This window comes from Pelodiscus sinensis, chromosome 19 (genome assembly GCF_052426305.1).
Source record: "Pelodiscus sinensis isolate ZL-2025 chromosome 19, ASM5242630v1, whole genome shotgun sequence".
NCBI classification, from domain to species: domain Eukaryota; kingdom Metazoa; phylum Chordata; order Testudines; family Trionychidae; genus Pelodiscus; species Pelodiscus sinensis.
The window spans coordinates 25,162,057-25,177,261 of NC_143070.1; the positions used below are offsets into that span (position 1 = coordinate 25,162,057).

General features: G+C 46.0%; 1 protein-coding gene across 1 annotated transcript in view; it reads left to right on the plus strand.

The window, feature by feature from the left end:
• The first annotated feature begins 2,267 nt into the window (after positions 1-2,267).
• Positions 2,268-15,205, plus strand: part of LOC149522384 (butyrophilin subfamily 1 member A1-like) — a 62,151-nt gene continuing 49,213 nt past the window's right edge. The window contains exons 1-2 of the mRNA XM_089771082.1: positions 2,268-2,488; positions 9,194-9,543. Coding sequence (XP_089627208.1) covers positions 9,486-9,543 — 58 coding nt within the window. The 5' untranslated portion in view covers positions 2,268-2,488; positions 9,194-9,485. The remainder of the gene's footprint in view (positions 2,489-9,193; positions 9,544-15,205) is intronic.

Sequence of the window (15,205 nt, forward strand, 5' to 3'; positions counted from 1 at the left end):
CCCAATTGAATATTAAATGAATCACAAGGTTTTATGCTGAAAAAGGCTTGCCAAATATTTGATGGTTCTAGTGGCATGGCAGTCTATCCAAAAGAATTTCAGACCCCATACAATTTCTCTGAAAGACCATTTTTTCCCATTTGTTTTCTTTTTCTCCCACACCAAATACTGATTTTCTTGCCTTTGTTGGCTTCTGTCGGACCATTAGTGTTGTTTTAATATTTTGTGATTAATATGTACTGAAAATGGCCTAGGTCTAATGTTAGCACAGCTGTGAAATTTGAATTTTATCCACTCATGCTAAGAGTCTTGGGGGACTATAAAGGTTTTTACAGCAGTGCTTCTTAAGGACGTAAAAACCATGAATATACTACTACCTTAAAAATAATCAGATAATATGCACAATACCCCCAGCCACATATGTGTGTGCAGCACATTTCATTAGGGTGTGCACCCAGGGAATTTTTTTTTAAGGTGAACATTTATTGAATACTCAATCATAAAACTAAAGAAACTAAAAACTTAACTAAACTTAATTTTTTTAAACTAACAACTAAACTTTACTTAAAAAGTACAAACATAAAAAATGAGACACAAAACTCTTGTGCAAGAGGCCAGTGTGGACATGGGGCAGGGGTTTCTTGCGCAAGAAAGCCCGATGGCTAAAATGGCCACCAGAGCTTTCTTGCACAAGAGAGTCCACACTGCCATGGGCGCTCTTGCTCAAAAGCACATGGCTGTGTGGACGTGTTCTTGTGCAAGAACCTGCTAGTGTAGACTTAGCCCACGTATCTGCCCTTCTGCTTCAGTCCCAGAATCCCCTGGCACCTGCACCTTCCCTTAGCCCTGCACCCTCCTAGTACCTCCCCCTTCCCTTACTGACCCTGCCCCCTTTTTCCCTGATGCCCACCCCCTCACCACTCTCTGCCCCATTCCCCTCCTGCCCTCACACATGACTTGCTCCATCCCCACCTCTCTCATGCCCATCCTTTCTTTCAAGCCTTCTTCCTGCACCTCCCCCTCTAGCCCCCAATGCCCTTCCCCTCTCCTCCCCTCTCCTCTCCCAGCATCACCCTGTCCCCACTCCCACTGACACCTCCCCTCCTGCCCTTTCCCTCATTGTCTCCACTTGGCTCCTTGGCATTTGTCTCTCCTGCACCCTGTCCCTTGGTGCCTTCCCCTTTCTTCCACCTCCCCCTCTCCCTCTGCATAAGACCCTTCCTCTCCCACCCCTTCCCCTATTTTCCCCCTCCAAACAAGCCCCTTCTTCTCCTCCCCCTTCCTCTCTCCTACCTTCTGCCTTCCACTTTGTGGGGCCAGAGTCTGCGCTCAGGCCCCAGAAGTCCCCCGACTCAACCCGGAGCTAGGCCGCGCGGCGCAACAACGCGCTGAGCAGTTTTAAAGTCCTGGGCTGTGACATCACATCACACCCGGGCATCTCCCCGCTCACCTGTTGTGCAGCATGCTCAAATGCCACGCATGGCAACAGCAGCACACGCTGGCAAAGGGGAGCCAGACTGAAAGCAGGGATGGTCCGGGGCCGGAGTGGAAGGACGTGCAGGGGGGCCTGGCAGGTGGGGGCCAGGGCCCGCTCCAGGCAGGGCTGGGGGAGAGACCCAGCTCCAAATATTGGTGGAGCAGGGCCCCCGGCTCTGAATAGTGCTGGAGCATGGGCACCATGAGCCCATATAACTTGCCGCCCATGCTCGTAGCACCCTCCCAGCAGACTCAGCCTTTCCCCCAGCTCTCTCTAAAGAGCTGTTTCTTGGAGTCAAACAGAGGAATCAGTCAGGTGTCTACTCCAGGAGCGCCATGGGGCCCAGCCAGAAAGGGGCTGCTGGAGGGTGTGAGAAACAGTCCCAGCCTTTCCCAGTGCTGAGCTTGGCCCCTCATGCTCTGATTCTCTCTCCCCAGTGATTGAAAGACTGGATCCAGACACGGCTCATCCTCTTCCTAATTATCCATGGGAGAATTTTTATTGTGATGATCAGATGTAAAAGTAAATTATTATTATTTGTGACATTTACTGCAGTTCACAAAAACACACAAATAAAATAACCACAAGAAGAAGAGTCCCTTCAGAATCCTTACTGCGTCCAGGTGAATTGGATTACAGGGACATTTTCCTCTGTGGCTACTGACACTTCTCTTCTAGCAGGAATGTGGCTGTTTCTTTAAGAGAAGACTTGTTTGCTGACAGGAGATCAGTTGGAATGCTGACAATTTCAAGTTTCCTCTAGTACTTTCAGTTTCAAATTCAACCATTCTCAGCCGACATCAGAGAAGGACAATTACGAGATTGGAGCAAAAAGGATTTCTTTAAAAACTGTAAGGAAAAGCTGCAATAAAACTGCAGCTATTTTTCAGCTAGACACACCGTGCAAATTGATACAATGGAATGGGTGTTGGAATATGAACTATTAATTACGAAATGAGGATTTTGGAAGGCCAGGTCACACCCTGCAGATCATAAAACTTCTCAGATTAGGTAAGTGAATCTTGATTGCTTGAAAGCCACTGAACTAAAGGACTTATAGCATACATAGGAGCCACTGTTTTTTTGCACAGAATGTTAATAATACAAAGATTAGGTAATCTCATGAGAATTTCTGTTACTTTTTACATAACATGTCATTACAAAATACATTTCAGATTATTTTCCTAGCACTGTTAACACCATTTTTACACCACTTTGACTTAGCCATTCTTGATATTGTTGTTGTGTATTATTCAGGAGTGCAGGGCCAGATCTTGCATTCCATGAAGGCAAAGAAAGATTTGTAACAAAATAACTTCCTGTGTTTAGCATATTGAAAGAAACATACAGCTGCAAACCCAGCCGCCATTACTGTAGTTAGAGCCCTGTGCATATCCAAAATGGATCCACACCCTCATCTGCATCTACAAAACTGAGTGGTGGATATCCCCACCTACATGCACAGATGCAGATGCCCACGGATATAAAGCGGACATTTGCAAAGTTCTAGATAAAACGTGTATCTGTGTATGCATCTGTATCTGCAAAAATAAGACACTGATAGCCACATCCACACCCACGGAGGGTGATGCTATGAAGCGGATATCCATGGATTTACCAGGTTCTAATTATAGTTTGCTGCTTATTGCCACTGTGTTTCTTGCTTTTTCCTGAGGTGGAGGAGGGTGTACTGAATCCTCTTGTTCTGACAGCCTCAGGGGGGAGAAAAGTCTAATAACATGTAGAATCAAAGGGTATGTCTACACTACAGCACTATTTCAAATTAACTTAATTCAAAATAGTTAATTTGAATTAAGCTAATTCAAAATAAAGCATCTAGATACAAAAACTATTTTGAAATAGCATTTTGCTATGTCGAAATAGCACATTCACACTGAGTGGACCCTGAACCGAAGTTAAGGCTGGTCGGAACCAGTGCCGGCAGGGCATCAGGTTAGGACTTAGTGTGTGGGGCTGCTGCCTGAGGCCAACTGAGCTCCGTGCTTAAAGGGACCCAACCCCCACACCAGACAGACAGTTCTCAGGGTTCCCCGACTCTGTCATTGTCTACCTCAATGATGGACAGCAAAGTAGTCCTGTCTGTGAGTGCCCTCACTTGGGACACCACAGCACTCAGCCACATGGAGCCAGAGCTGCCCCTGGGCATGCCGGTGTCTCTCGTGGGGTTGTTGCCATCAGGCCAGCTGCACTTGCTGCAGGCTGCCATCTGGGTAGTCTATCGGGGGGCTATTAGGATCCAGGAGGCCCTGAGGGAGAGCATCCACCCCAAAGAGCCCTCAGAGCCTCCCCGGTCCTCCCCAGCAGGGGCTTGTGCCTCATTCCTCCCTCACGTCCTTCCACTTACCCCTCCCTAGCCCCTCTTTCTGATGTCAAATAAAAGACATGTATGTTCAAATATAGAAACTGGTTTTATTGAACAAAACTGGGAGGGATGGACCTCTGGGGAGACTGGGAAAAGGAGGTGGGAGAGGGTAAGAGAGAGGGTGGGGGAAACCTGGGAAGAGGGAGCTGGAAGGGGGGAAGCAAGGGGAAGAAGGGGGAGGGGAAGCTCAGGGCTCAGGGTTGGGGGTCTCCCCCTGACTTTCATGCTAATCTGCTCCTGCATTCGCATGTGGCCTTTGGTGGCCAGGCTGGCAGCTATCCTACCATAGACGGCCGCGTTCCTCTGTCTAGTGCGGAGATCATGGACATTGGGGTCATCCCCCCCAAACCTGAATAAGGTCCATGATCTCCACACTGGACCAGGAAGGCACCCGCCTTCTCCTGGCCCTGTCAGGCTCCTGGGAGCTGGCAGACTGCTCCTGGGGAGCGGTGGAGAGCTGGCTGCCAGTGGCTTGCTGACTCGTGTTTTGGGGCCACTGGGTCAGGGGCCCTGGTGGCCACTGCTGGCTCTAGGCTGGCAGGCTTGGAGCTGGCACAGACACTGTGGCCAGGGTCTACCCCTTTAATGGCTCTGGGGCTGGGGGAGAGGAGATTAAGTTTTCCTGGTTGTTCCCAGACTGGCCACCAGGGCTCCCTGGGAAGGGCTGGAGGCCCCCTTTTTCGAATTAAGTGTCTACACAGCACTTAATTCAAAATAGCTATTTCGAATTTAGTGTTACGCCTAGTAGAATGAGGTTTACCAGATTTGAAATAAGGGCTTCACTATTTCGAATTTATTTTGAAATAGCAGTTTGCCTGTGTAGATGCTATTAAAGTTAATTCGAAATAACCGCTGTTATTTCGAATTAACTTTGTAGTGTAGACATACCCAAACAGAAAAGTGCCTCCTTCACTCATTTTAAAATCCGTGGAAATACAAAATGTGCCTGCAGTGAAGAGACTGTTTTAGGTGTGTTGTTGAATAGGGATGGATTCAGTCACTCAACTGGGGGCATAAACTTCCAAGTGTTTAGACAAGGACGTGTCTACATGCTTATCTCGATGTGGGGTTGTGTGTGTCTGTGTGCACCAGGGGCAGATGACTGTTTTGCGGGGCCCTGGGCAGCATAATTCCACGGGGCCCCCCCTTTGCCACGGCACATGTGCAGTGATGCCATGTGCATGCACAGCGGCGCCGCGGTGCATGCACGGGGCTTTCTGAAGTGTGGGGCCCGGGGCGGCCGCCCCATTCGCCCTGCCCTATATCCGCCCGTGGTGTGCACTGATTGGCCACAGCTGTTAAGTGAGTGATTTATTAAACAGAGATGGGCACAAAAGAAGTTGGACATTGTCAGGGCCTTCAGTAAAATGGTGCCCTGGGTGAAGTTCTGTTTTGGTGCTTCCTCCCCCCCTCACATCAACTCTGAACCTCAGGGGCTCCCTGGACTCCTCTCCCATCTCCGCAGTCCCAGCTGCCTCCCCTGCATGCGGAATTTAAAAGAGGTACCAGGGCTCAGTCCCGGCATCAGAATTTAAGCATTGGCTGGGCGGCCCTGATAGTGGGTTGCATCTTGCCCGAGCTCACAGCTCTCCTGGACACTCCTGGCTCATCAGGGGGCCATTTTAGATGTCATAGTAGGGTGGGGGAGGGCAGCTATCATTGTAATTCCAGGGGCTGCCAAGGTACCTGAAAACTCTAGCTAGGCTACGTCTACACTGTGCATTCTTGCACAAGAAGATATGCAAATGAGTCACAGCAATGAATATCGCTGCACCTCATTTGCATATCTAATGAGCCACCATTTTTGCAGAAGGGGCTTTTGCACAAGAAGGAGCTGTCTACACTGCCCCTTCTTGTGCAAAACCCCCTCTTTCTGCTGCTTATTTTCAGGCAGAACAACTTCTGTGGAAAAGGGGGGTTTTGTGCAAGAATGTGCAATGTGGATGTAGCCTACGGGTGTTTTGCATATTATAGTTAAGCTGACAGGAGCACTGTAGCTAACCTCTCTCTCTATATAAAAAAAGTTTCCTGTGGGATGACAGAGTGATGTTATCATGTCATTCTGCATCACCATGTGACCGCTCCATGAAATGAGGGGGAGCAGTGGGTCCATCCTAGTGCACCCCCTTGAGCAGCGTCTGCCTGCCTTTGGGCTCTGCCCCAGCCTGCCTGACTCATGCGCCTGTTTCGCGGCTTTGCTCTGTGAGGCCCAGGCCTGGCCACAGCACGTGGTTTCCTTTGGTTTCCTTTGGTCATTGTTGTGGGGCTTTAAGGTCACAAAATCAAATTTTATACTTGGAAATAATAGTCATTAAACAAACTGAGACAAATGCAAATATTTCAAAGTGGGCATTTTAACACATTGATAGTGTCACTAGTTATACTGGGGTCTGTGCTGGATAGGGGGAGGGGAAAGAGCCATTCAGATGATTATTTGTACTTTTATTCCCTTCTTTTATTAACAATAACATTTCCCAGGGCACAGAGAGTTAATGTGACTGTTGAGAACAGACTCAGAGCTGATAAGGGGAGTTGTATATTATGTCACTGCTGCCAAGTCTGAAAGTTAAAGCAATTCCTGCTTCCAAAAGCTGCATATAACTGTGGTTCTAAGGCTTGGAGGACAATAAGGCTATGTCTACACAGCAGCGTTATTTTGGAATAAAGTCAGTTATTCTGAAATAATGTAGTGTGCATCTACACAGCAAGCCAGTTATTTAAAACTAAATTTGAAATAACAGGCTTCTTACTCCAACCTCTGTAATCCTCATTGTATGAGGACTAAGGGAAGTTGGGGAAGGAGCACTATATTTTGGCATAATTGCTGTGTAGACAGCACCAAAATTCGAAATAAGCTATTTCGACGTAAGCTACGGAATTAGCATAGCTCAAATTGCATAGCTTATTTCCAGTTTAGCCCTGCTGTGTAGACATACCCTAATTCACAAAGAATTTGAAGCCAACATTTAAATTTCAGTACCTCAGTATCTGGACTGGCTTTCCAAGTATTGAGCACTGACACCTGCCATTTAAATTAGTTGTACCAGAAGTTGCTCTGTACCCTGCAAACCTGGGCACTCATTTAGGTAGGCAAGTCTCACATTTACTCTAAAATATGCAACACACGTCCTGGAGTCCTGTCAACCTTGAGTCTGGAAGAGGGGTGGGGATTCTTTCAGGGCCTGAAAACCTTGAGTGGGACATTAATTGCTCTATGCCTCAGTTCTCTTCTCAGAAATATGGGATTTTAATGTTCATCCTCCTATCAAAGCACTTGAGGATTTATTGTTGAAAAGCCTGAATATTAGGGCTAGCTATTATTATAGGCAGTGATACCTGCAAGCTTGCTTGGCAGTTCTCAATAGAAGACCCTGTTTTCAATTTCTGATAACTTGGACAAACTTTAATAACTAAGACTAAAATTTTCCATGCAGGGTGTCTGCCTCTAATTGAACATTTCTGGAAAATTTCAGCAAAAATGGTTCATTAATTTTATTTAAATTTATTTATTTATTTTATTTAAATATTTTTACCCCACCTTTCTATTTAAAATATTCATATTCATGTGAATGACAACAGGGAAAAATGATAAAAGGTTTACAAAACCTAACCTGTGAGGAAAGGTTAAAAAACAGTGGGTGTGTTTAATCTTGAGGCTCTGGCTACATCTACACTACATGCTTCTTGCACAAGAAGCCTTTTGCGCAAGAGTTTTTGCACAAAAACTTCTTGCACAAGAGCACATCCACACCTCAAGGCACATTGCAAAAGCCATGTGCTTTTGCACAAGAGAGCATCCACACTGTATGGACGCTTTTGTGCAAGAAAGTTCTGATGCCAATTCACAGAATGACCATCAGAACACCTGTGCTTTTTCCTGGAGCATCCACACTTGCCTTCTTGCACAATAGCTGTAGCGCTCAAAGCAGTTATGCCTCAGAAAAGAAGGTTTACCTAAGGTGGAAAAAGCCTTCTGTTCTGCCGTTTAACTGCCCATTTAATTGTGCAAGAGCTCATTTGAGGTGTGGACACTCTGTAAGTTTTTGCGCAAAAACAGCTGTCTTGCGCAAAAACCTTGTAGTGTAGATGTAGCCTGTGTCTATCTCCTCAGCTGAGGAGCAGATAGCTTCAGGATGCTGCCTCCTGGGTCCTAGTTCTCACTGGATTGGGCAGCCTCCCAAGATGCGTTCAGAATGAAACACAGTGTGTGATATAGTGTCCATAGCTTGGGGCAAACACCTGCAGCAGGGTTTGGCTTTGCCATAAGGCCATGTGGACAGATGAAGGTGGAAGCACTAGGTGGAGAGATGAGCAGAATGGGGAATGTTGCAGTGTTCACCCTCAGACAGCTGAGCCCTCCTCTACGGAGGAGGAAGGAGGCCTAAGAAAAGGATAGTGAAGCTTCCCTCATGCTGTTTCCAGGGCTAATGAGGGGAGAGAGGGAAGACTAGCCCCAACCCCACCCCTTTCACCAGAGGCCCCGCCTCCTCTCAGGGTATGGAGCTGGTCTCCTCACAGGGGCTGGGCAATTCTGTTGGCCTCCCCCGCTACCTCTTACACAAAAGTATCTGTTTGAAGAATTCAGTGCAGTAAGAGTAGAATACACTTAATTTTACATAAATAAATAAATATATACATATGCATGGAGCTAAATTGTGACTTCATAATTTTTTTGCAATATCTAATTCATACTTAGGCCCTTCCTTCCCATTAGCCTTAAACCCCTCGGAACCTTAATCTGGCCCCTTGTACAAGCAGCCAGCTGTACATGGAAATAGCCCAGGGAGAGTTTTGCGGTACTGGGCTTGGCTGAACAGCGGTTCTAGTGCTGAGAGCAGGAATGCTGCCCCCTATTATTGGCTCCTTCTGTATTCAGGGAAACACCATTTTGTCCACTCCTTGTAAATCAACAAAACTGCACCAAAGACCCCGGACTCCACCTTCAGTTTCTCCTCCCAATTGGAAAACCAGCAGGCCCCAAACTTTGACTATGTCTACACTTATGGCTTCTTGTGTGAGAAATATGCAAATGAGGCTAAGCATGGAATAACACTGAGCCTCATTTGCATACCTAATGAGCCGCCATTGTTGCAGAAGAGGCTCTTGTGTCAGAAGGAGCTGTCTACGCTTCCCCTTCTTGTGCAAGAAAAACCCTCTTGCGCAATGCTGCTACGCTGATTATTTTCAGGAATAACGGCATTACACAAGAGGGTTTTATATGTTTATAAGAAATATTTCTTGCATATTTCTCATGCAAGAAGCCACGAGCGTAGACATAGCCTTTGAGTAGCTCCTCTGGTGCAAAGGGGTAACACAGTTTTATCTTCCCTCAGAAGCAGAAGCTGTAGCAGAGGATGCCTTCCGAACAGAATTTATTGCTGTTGCCATGCTCAGAGGAGAGCAGGAAAAGCAGGTCTCAGAAGTGACACGCCCCAGTTTGGATCACTGAGACGGCTGGCACCAGACCTGCCATCCTGGTGCTTGCTGAGGGCTGGGCCCTACTAAGAGGACTTTGATCACAATAAAATCTGAAGAGTCTCTAGGACTTTGGGACTTGCTGTGTGAAATGGGAGCCTCAGCAAGTGAAACAGACATTGATACAAACTTCTCCTAGAATGGCTGTGGATGGGAACCTCCTGCAGAGACAGAAACCACTGGGAAGCCTCTTTCCAAAGTGCAGCAGGTAAGGAAGCTCTGGGCTCTGGAGGGAGATTTCCTTACTCACAGAATTTCTTATAGTTTTCTTTTACCCTCCCTTACTTCTGAGATACAAAAGGAGTTAGGTGTCTTAGTGTGGGGTTTGGGCACTTGCGTTCCAGTTTTATAAGGCTACGACTACACTATGGACCTTTGGCTAGCACATCCCCTGGATTAACATGGGCAGCTCCTGCCTAGTATGCTGGTGTAACCTTGGGTGGGCTAGACTTCACTGCCCTCCTCCAGTGTCTGAAAGAAACCCCCACTGCCACAGCAGTACTGGAGACCCAGAGTTCAGTCTGTAAGGAATTTCAGCAAGGGTCACCCAGTGTTAGCCTCCCTACATTCAAGTTCCAAAAGAAACTAAAGAAATGAATTTAATTAAATAACTTCATAAAATCTTATGAAGAAACAAATTATCTAATTCTTACAATAGAACACAGCTATGTTATACCCCACAGATATGGTCCACAATTACAGTAAACATAAGTAAAGAAAACTAAAAGTGAAATTTGCACAGTTCACTCCACATAGACACAGTAAGAAAAGGCTGAGAGGTCCCAAAAGCTTAGATTTAGTTAACAAAGCCTCAGTTTGTGCCTCTGATTATCAAATCTGCACCATATGCTGAGTCTGAATGATCTCTCCACTTGCATGTTGAATAGTAATAGAGAGGTAACCCTGTTAGTCTGATCTTGCTGAGACAAAGGGTACATCTAGACTACAGGGTTTTGTCGATAGAAGTTTTGTCGACAGATACTGTCGACAAAACTTCTGTCGACATAGAGCGTCTAAACTACATTCAGTTCTGTCGACAAAACCCTGTAGTCTAGACACAATTCTACATGCAATAACACCTTCTGTCGACAGAACTCTGTCGACAAAAGGCGTTATGCCTCGTAAAATGAGGTTTACCAGCATCGACAAAACTGCTGAGTTCTGTCGACGTTATGTCGACAGAACTCAGCGGTAGTATAGACGCAGGTATAGTTTTGTCGACAAAAGTCCACTTTTGTCGACAAAACTCTGTAGTCTAGACACACCCTAGGAAAAACTATGTAGCACTTTAAAGACTAACAAGATGGTTTAATAGGTGATGAGCTTCCGTAGGCCAGACCCACTTCCTCAGATCTGCAGAAGTGGGTCTGGCCCACGAAAGCTCATCACCTATTAAACCATCTTGTTAGTCTTTAAAGTGCTACATAGTTTTTCCTTTTGTTTCTCCACTTGCTTGTAGGGAATCCTCAGTTGGAGTCCAGGCAGTTTCTCCCCCTGCTGTGATCACTGTTAGGCAGGCAGCTCACTGATTAACTAGTCAGTTAACTCACAAGTGAAAAAGCTTAAAGAAACCTTGGTACAAGAAAATATAAAACCTGAGAATAACCACGTAGAAATGACTCTTTCCCCATTGCTACATTTACAGAGAAGCTGAAGAATCTCACTGACTGAGAATCCCACTGACTGAGAAAGTGAACTTAAACAGTTTGGCTAAAATCAAAACAGCATTTAAAGCAGACAACGAACACAGAAGTTATTTCCTCTCCCAGGTTCTCCTAGCTCTAAGCAGCATTGCCCATGATCCCTGGTAGAGGGTTAACAACATCACCACCAGCTGCAAAGTAGGGTTGCCAGATGGTTTTAACAAAAATACCGGACACACTTGACATAACATCACAATCAACATTCCATCTGATTGAGAAAATACCGGAGATTTCTATTTTCTTATTTCTGTCTTCTCAATTTGTTTCCCAAACAGAAAGCTGAAATACTGGACTGTCTGGTTCAAAACTGGACATCCAGAAACCCTACACAAAGTGCTGCAGAGCGAGGAACAGCAGTCAGATCTCTGCTCCTGGCTTAGCTTCCTCCAGCTCACACAGGCCTTAGAAAAGCATCTGCCCTGCCTGCTTGCTCATGGACTCTGACCCCAAACTACTGGACCCAACTCCAGAAGCTTCTGGGTGGAGGCTAAATCTGCCCCACAACAGTAACACTCAGCTCACTCCTACCTCCCCCACAGGGGTCTCCTAAAGAGATAGCTCCTTATTAAGTGCCTGGGTTACACGGGATTTTGTGAACCGCAGCCTAAAGGACCTACCTCTTCCCCTTCATTGTGGGGGACACTGAGTTGGGCTTTTGGAATACCTGTGGTCTCCTCACTGTAACACTGAACTCACAATGCCAGACTCTGTCCTGTATTAAAGTGATATTTTAGAGCAAGGATGGTGAAAGAAGAGAAAAATCTGGATCCAGGTTTAGGGTATGTCTACACTTGCACCCTCTTTCAATAGAGGGATGCAAATGCAGACATTCAAAATTGTAAATGAAGCTGGGATTTAAATATCCTGCTCTTCATTTGCATAATCACATTATGGTGCTATTTCGAAATAAAAATGCTGTGTAAATGCGGTTATTTCAAAAGAAAACCCTTCTTCCAAAATAACCCTTATTCCTTATGAAATGAGGTTTAACAGTTATTTTGGAAGAAGGCTTTTCTTTCGAAATAACTGCATCTACACAGTGTTTTTATTTCAAAATAGAGCCATAACACAATTATGCAAATGAAGTGTTGGATATTTAAATCCCGGCTTCATTTACAATTTTTAATGTCTGCATTTGCATCCCTCTATCAAAAGAGGGTGCAAGTGTAGACATGCCCTTAGAGAATCCCTCCCAGCCTCACCCTGCCTGCAGGGCCATTGCCTGTTACTGCTGCTTCTCACCCTGTGGATGTCTGCCAGGGCAGGGTTACTTCACCCTCTGGGCTCTGTCACTGGGTATCATAAGGGAAAGCCATGAGTCTGTACTCTGGGTTCTTTTCCTGGCCATTCTGTGGGTCAGGTGGCTATCCCAGGTTTGGGGAAATTCCATGCACAGCTTGGTCCAAAGCAGACTGTGAAGAGCTTCAAAAAGATCTCACCAAGCTAAGTGATTGGGCAACAAAATGACAAATGAAATTTAATGTGGATAAATGTAAAGTAATGCACATTGGAAAAAATAACCCCAACTATACATATAATATGATGGGGGCTAATTTAGCTACAACTTATCAGGAAAGAGATCTTGGAGTCATTGTGGATAGTTCTCTGAAGATGTCCACGCAGTGTGCAGTAGCAGTCAAAAAAGCAAATGGAATGTGAGGAATCATTAAAAAAGGGATAGAAAATAAGTCAGGAACATCTTATTGCCTCTGTATAAAACCATGGTACGCCCACATCTTGAATACTGCATACAGATGTGATCACCTCATCTCAAAAAAGATTTCTTGGCATTGGAAAAGGTTCAGAAAAGGGCAACAAAACTGATTAGGGGTTTGAAACGGGTCTCATATGAAGAGAGATTAAAAAGACTAGGACTTTTCAGCTTAGAAAAGAGGAGACTAAGAGGGGTCTATAAAATGCTAACTGGTGTGGAGAAAGTGAATAAGGAAAAGTTATTTACTTGTTCCCATCACATAAGAACTAGGGGTCACCAAATGAAATTAATAGGCAGCAGGCTTAAAACAAACCAAAGGAAGTTTTTCTTCACACAGCGCATGGTTGGCCTCATGAAGACCAGGACTTTAATAGGGTTCAAGAAAGAGCTAGATAACGTCATGGAGGTTAGGCCCAGCAGTGGCTATTATCCAGGATGGGCAGGGAGGGTGTCCCAAGCCTCTGTTTGTCAAGGGCTAGGAATGGGCGATGGGGGGGGATCATGCTAGGATTCCCTGTTGTGTTCATTTCCTCTGGGTACCTGGCTATGGCCACCATGGGCAGACAGGGTACTGGGCTGGATGGACCTTTGGTCTGACTCAGTCTGGCTGTTCTTATGTTCTTATGTCCCTGGCAGGACTTGACACCACTGCACAGCCTGGTGGGGGCCACATGGCTGGGTTCAGCATGAGCCTGGGGGTACGTCTACACTGCAACACTTTTGAAATAACTAGCTGTGTTCCAAAATCACTTAGAGTATGTCTACACTAGCCACCCTAGTTCAAACTAGGGTGGCTAATGTAGGCATTCGAACTTGCAAATGAAGCCCGGGATTTAAATATCCCAGGCTTCATTTGCATGTTCCCAGGCGCCGCCATTTTTAAATGCCAGGTAGTTCAAACTACCTGCCCGCAGCTACACGTTGCACGGGCTAGGTAGTTCGAATTAGGAGGAGTAATGGTAGCTCAAATTAGGAGCTTTAATTCAAACTACCTAGCCCGTGCCATGTGTGGGAAGGTAGTTCGAACTACAGGGCATTTAAAAATGGCAGCACCCGGGAACATGCAGATGAAACCCAGGATATTTTTAAATCCCGGGCTTCATTTGCAAGTTCAAATGCCTACATTAGCCACCCTTGTTCAAACTAGGGTGTCAGTGTAGACATACCCTTAGTCTGCAACTACACAGCAGGCAGTTATTTCAAAATAGTGTCAAAATCCTGTCAAGCTGGAGGACCTCTTACTCCGACTCCTGTAACCCTCATTGTATGAGGAGGAAGGGAAGTCTGAGGAAGAGGGCTCTATGTCAAAAGAAGTGCTGTGTAGACACTCCCAATAAGCTATTTTGAAATAAGATACGCAATTGATGTAGCTCAATTTGTTTAGCTTATTTCAAGTGAAGCCCTTCAGTGTAGACTCACCCTGAGGGTGTGTCTAGACTACATGGCTCTGTCAACGGAGCCATGTAAACTAGTTTACCCAACATAGTCAATGAAGTGGGGATTTAAATAATCCCCACTTCATTAAAATAGAAATGGCCACCGCGCAGTGCGGACAATCAGCTGATCTGGCACAGCGCAACAGTCTAGACATAGATCAGTCGACAAAGGGAAGCCTTTGTCGACCACTCCATTATGCCGTCAACGGAGCCATGTAGTCTAGCCATACCCTTAGTGATACTATCACTTTATTTAACCCACGACCCCGTCCTCCCCAGGCCAGAGCCCTATCCCCTAGGCCACACCAGAACCCGCCCCACCACCCTACCATTAGGGTGCTCCTTATCCCGCTCGTCCTGGGGCTGTGCAGGTCTGTCAGAGCAGTTTGAATATTGCAGATCCCAGGAGGCACAGACAGTGAATTTATTCATCTCTGACGTTATACTCAGACCAGAGACAATGAGGGTGGGTCATTGACATGTAAAATCACAAGGGCTGGGGTGCTCTGCTGCCAGGGAGCTCCCCAGAGAGCCCACACCTGGCACAGATGTGACTGAGAGGTGGGGCCACTTCATCCTAACAATACAGTCAATATTGGCAAGATGGGAAGAGCAGAAAACATCTCCACTACCCTCTAAGGCCTTGTCTACCCTGGCTTTTTCCCTTAATATTTCCCAGGATTGCCACCACTGATAGTAGCCATGGTGCAAGCTAGGGATGTGAAGGGCTAGTCGACTATTCGATAAGCAAATGGTTATTGAATAGTCAACAGGATAGTCAAAATGCATCGACTATTCGATTAGTCAATTACCTGATACTTAACACCCTTAGTGCAAGCACAAGTGTTGCAAACCTGCCACTGTCTGTGGCATTTTAACCTTCATGCCATGTAATCCCAGCTCAGAGCAGGAGCAGATGAACCCTGAATCTGTTCCCTTCTGATACAGCAGGGCTTTTACCTCCTCCCCACCACTCCATGGTACTGTCATTGCCTTCCACTCACTCATCCTCTGGTT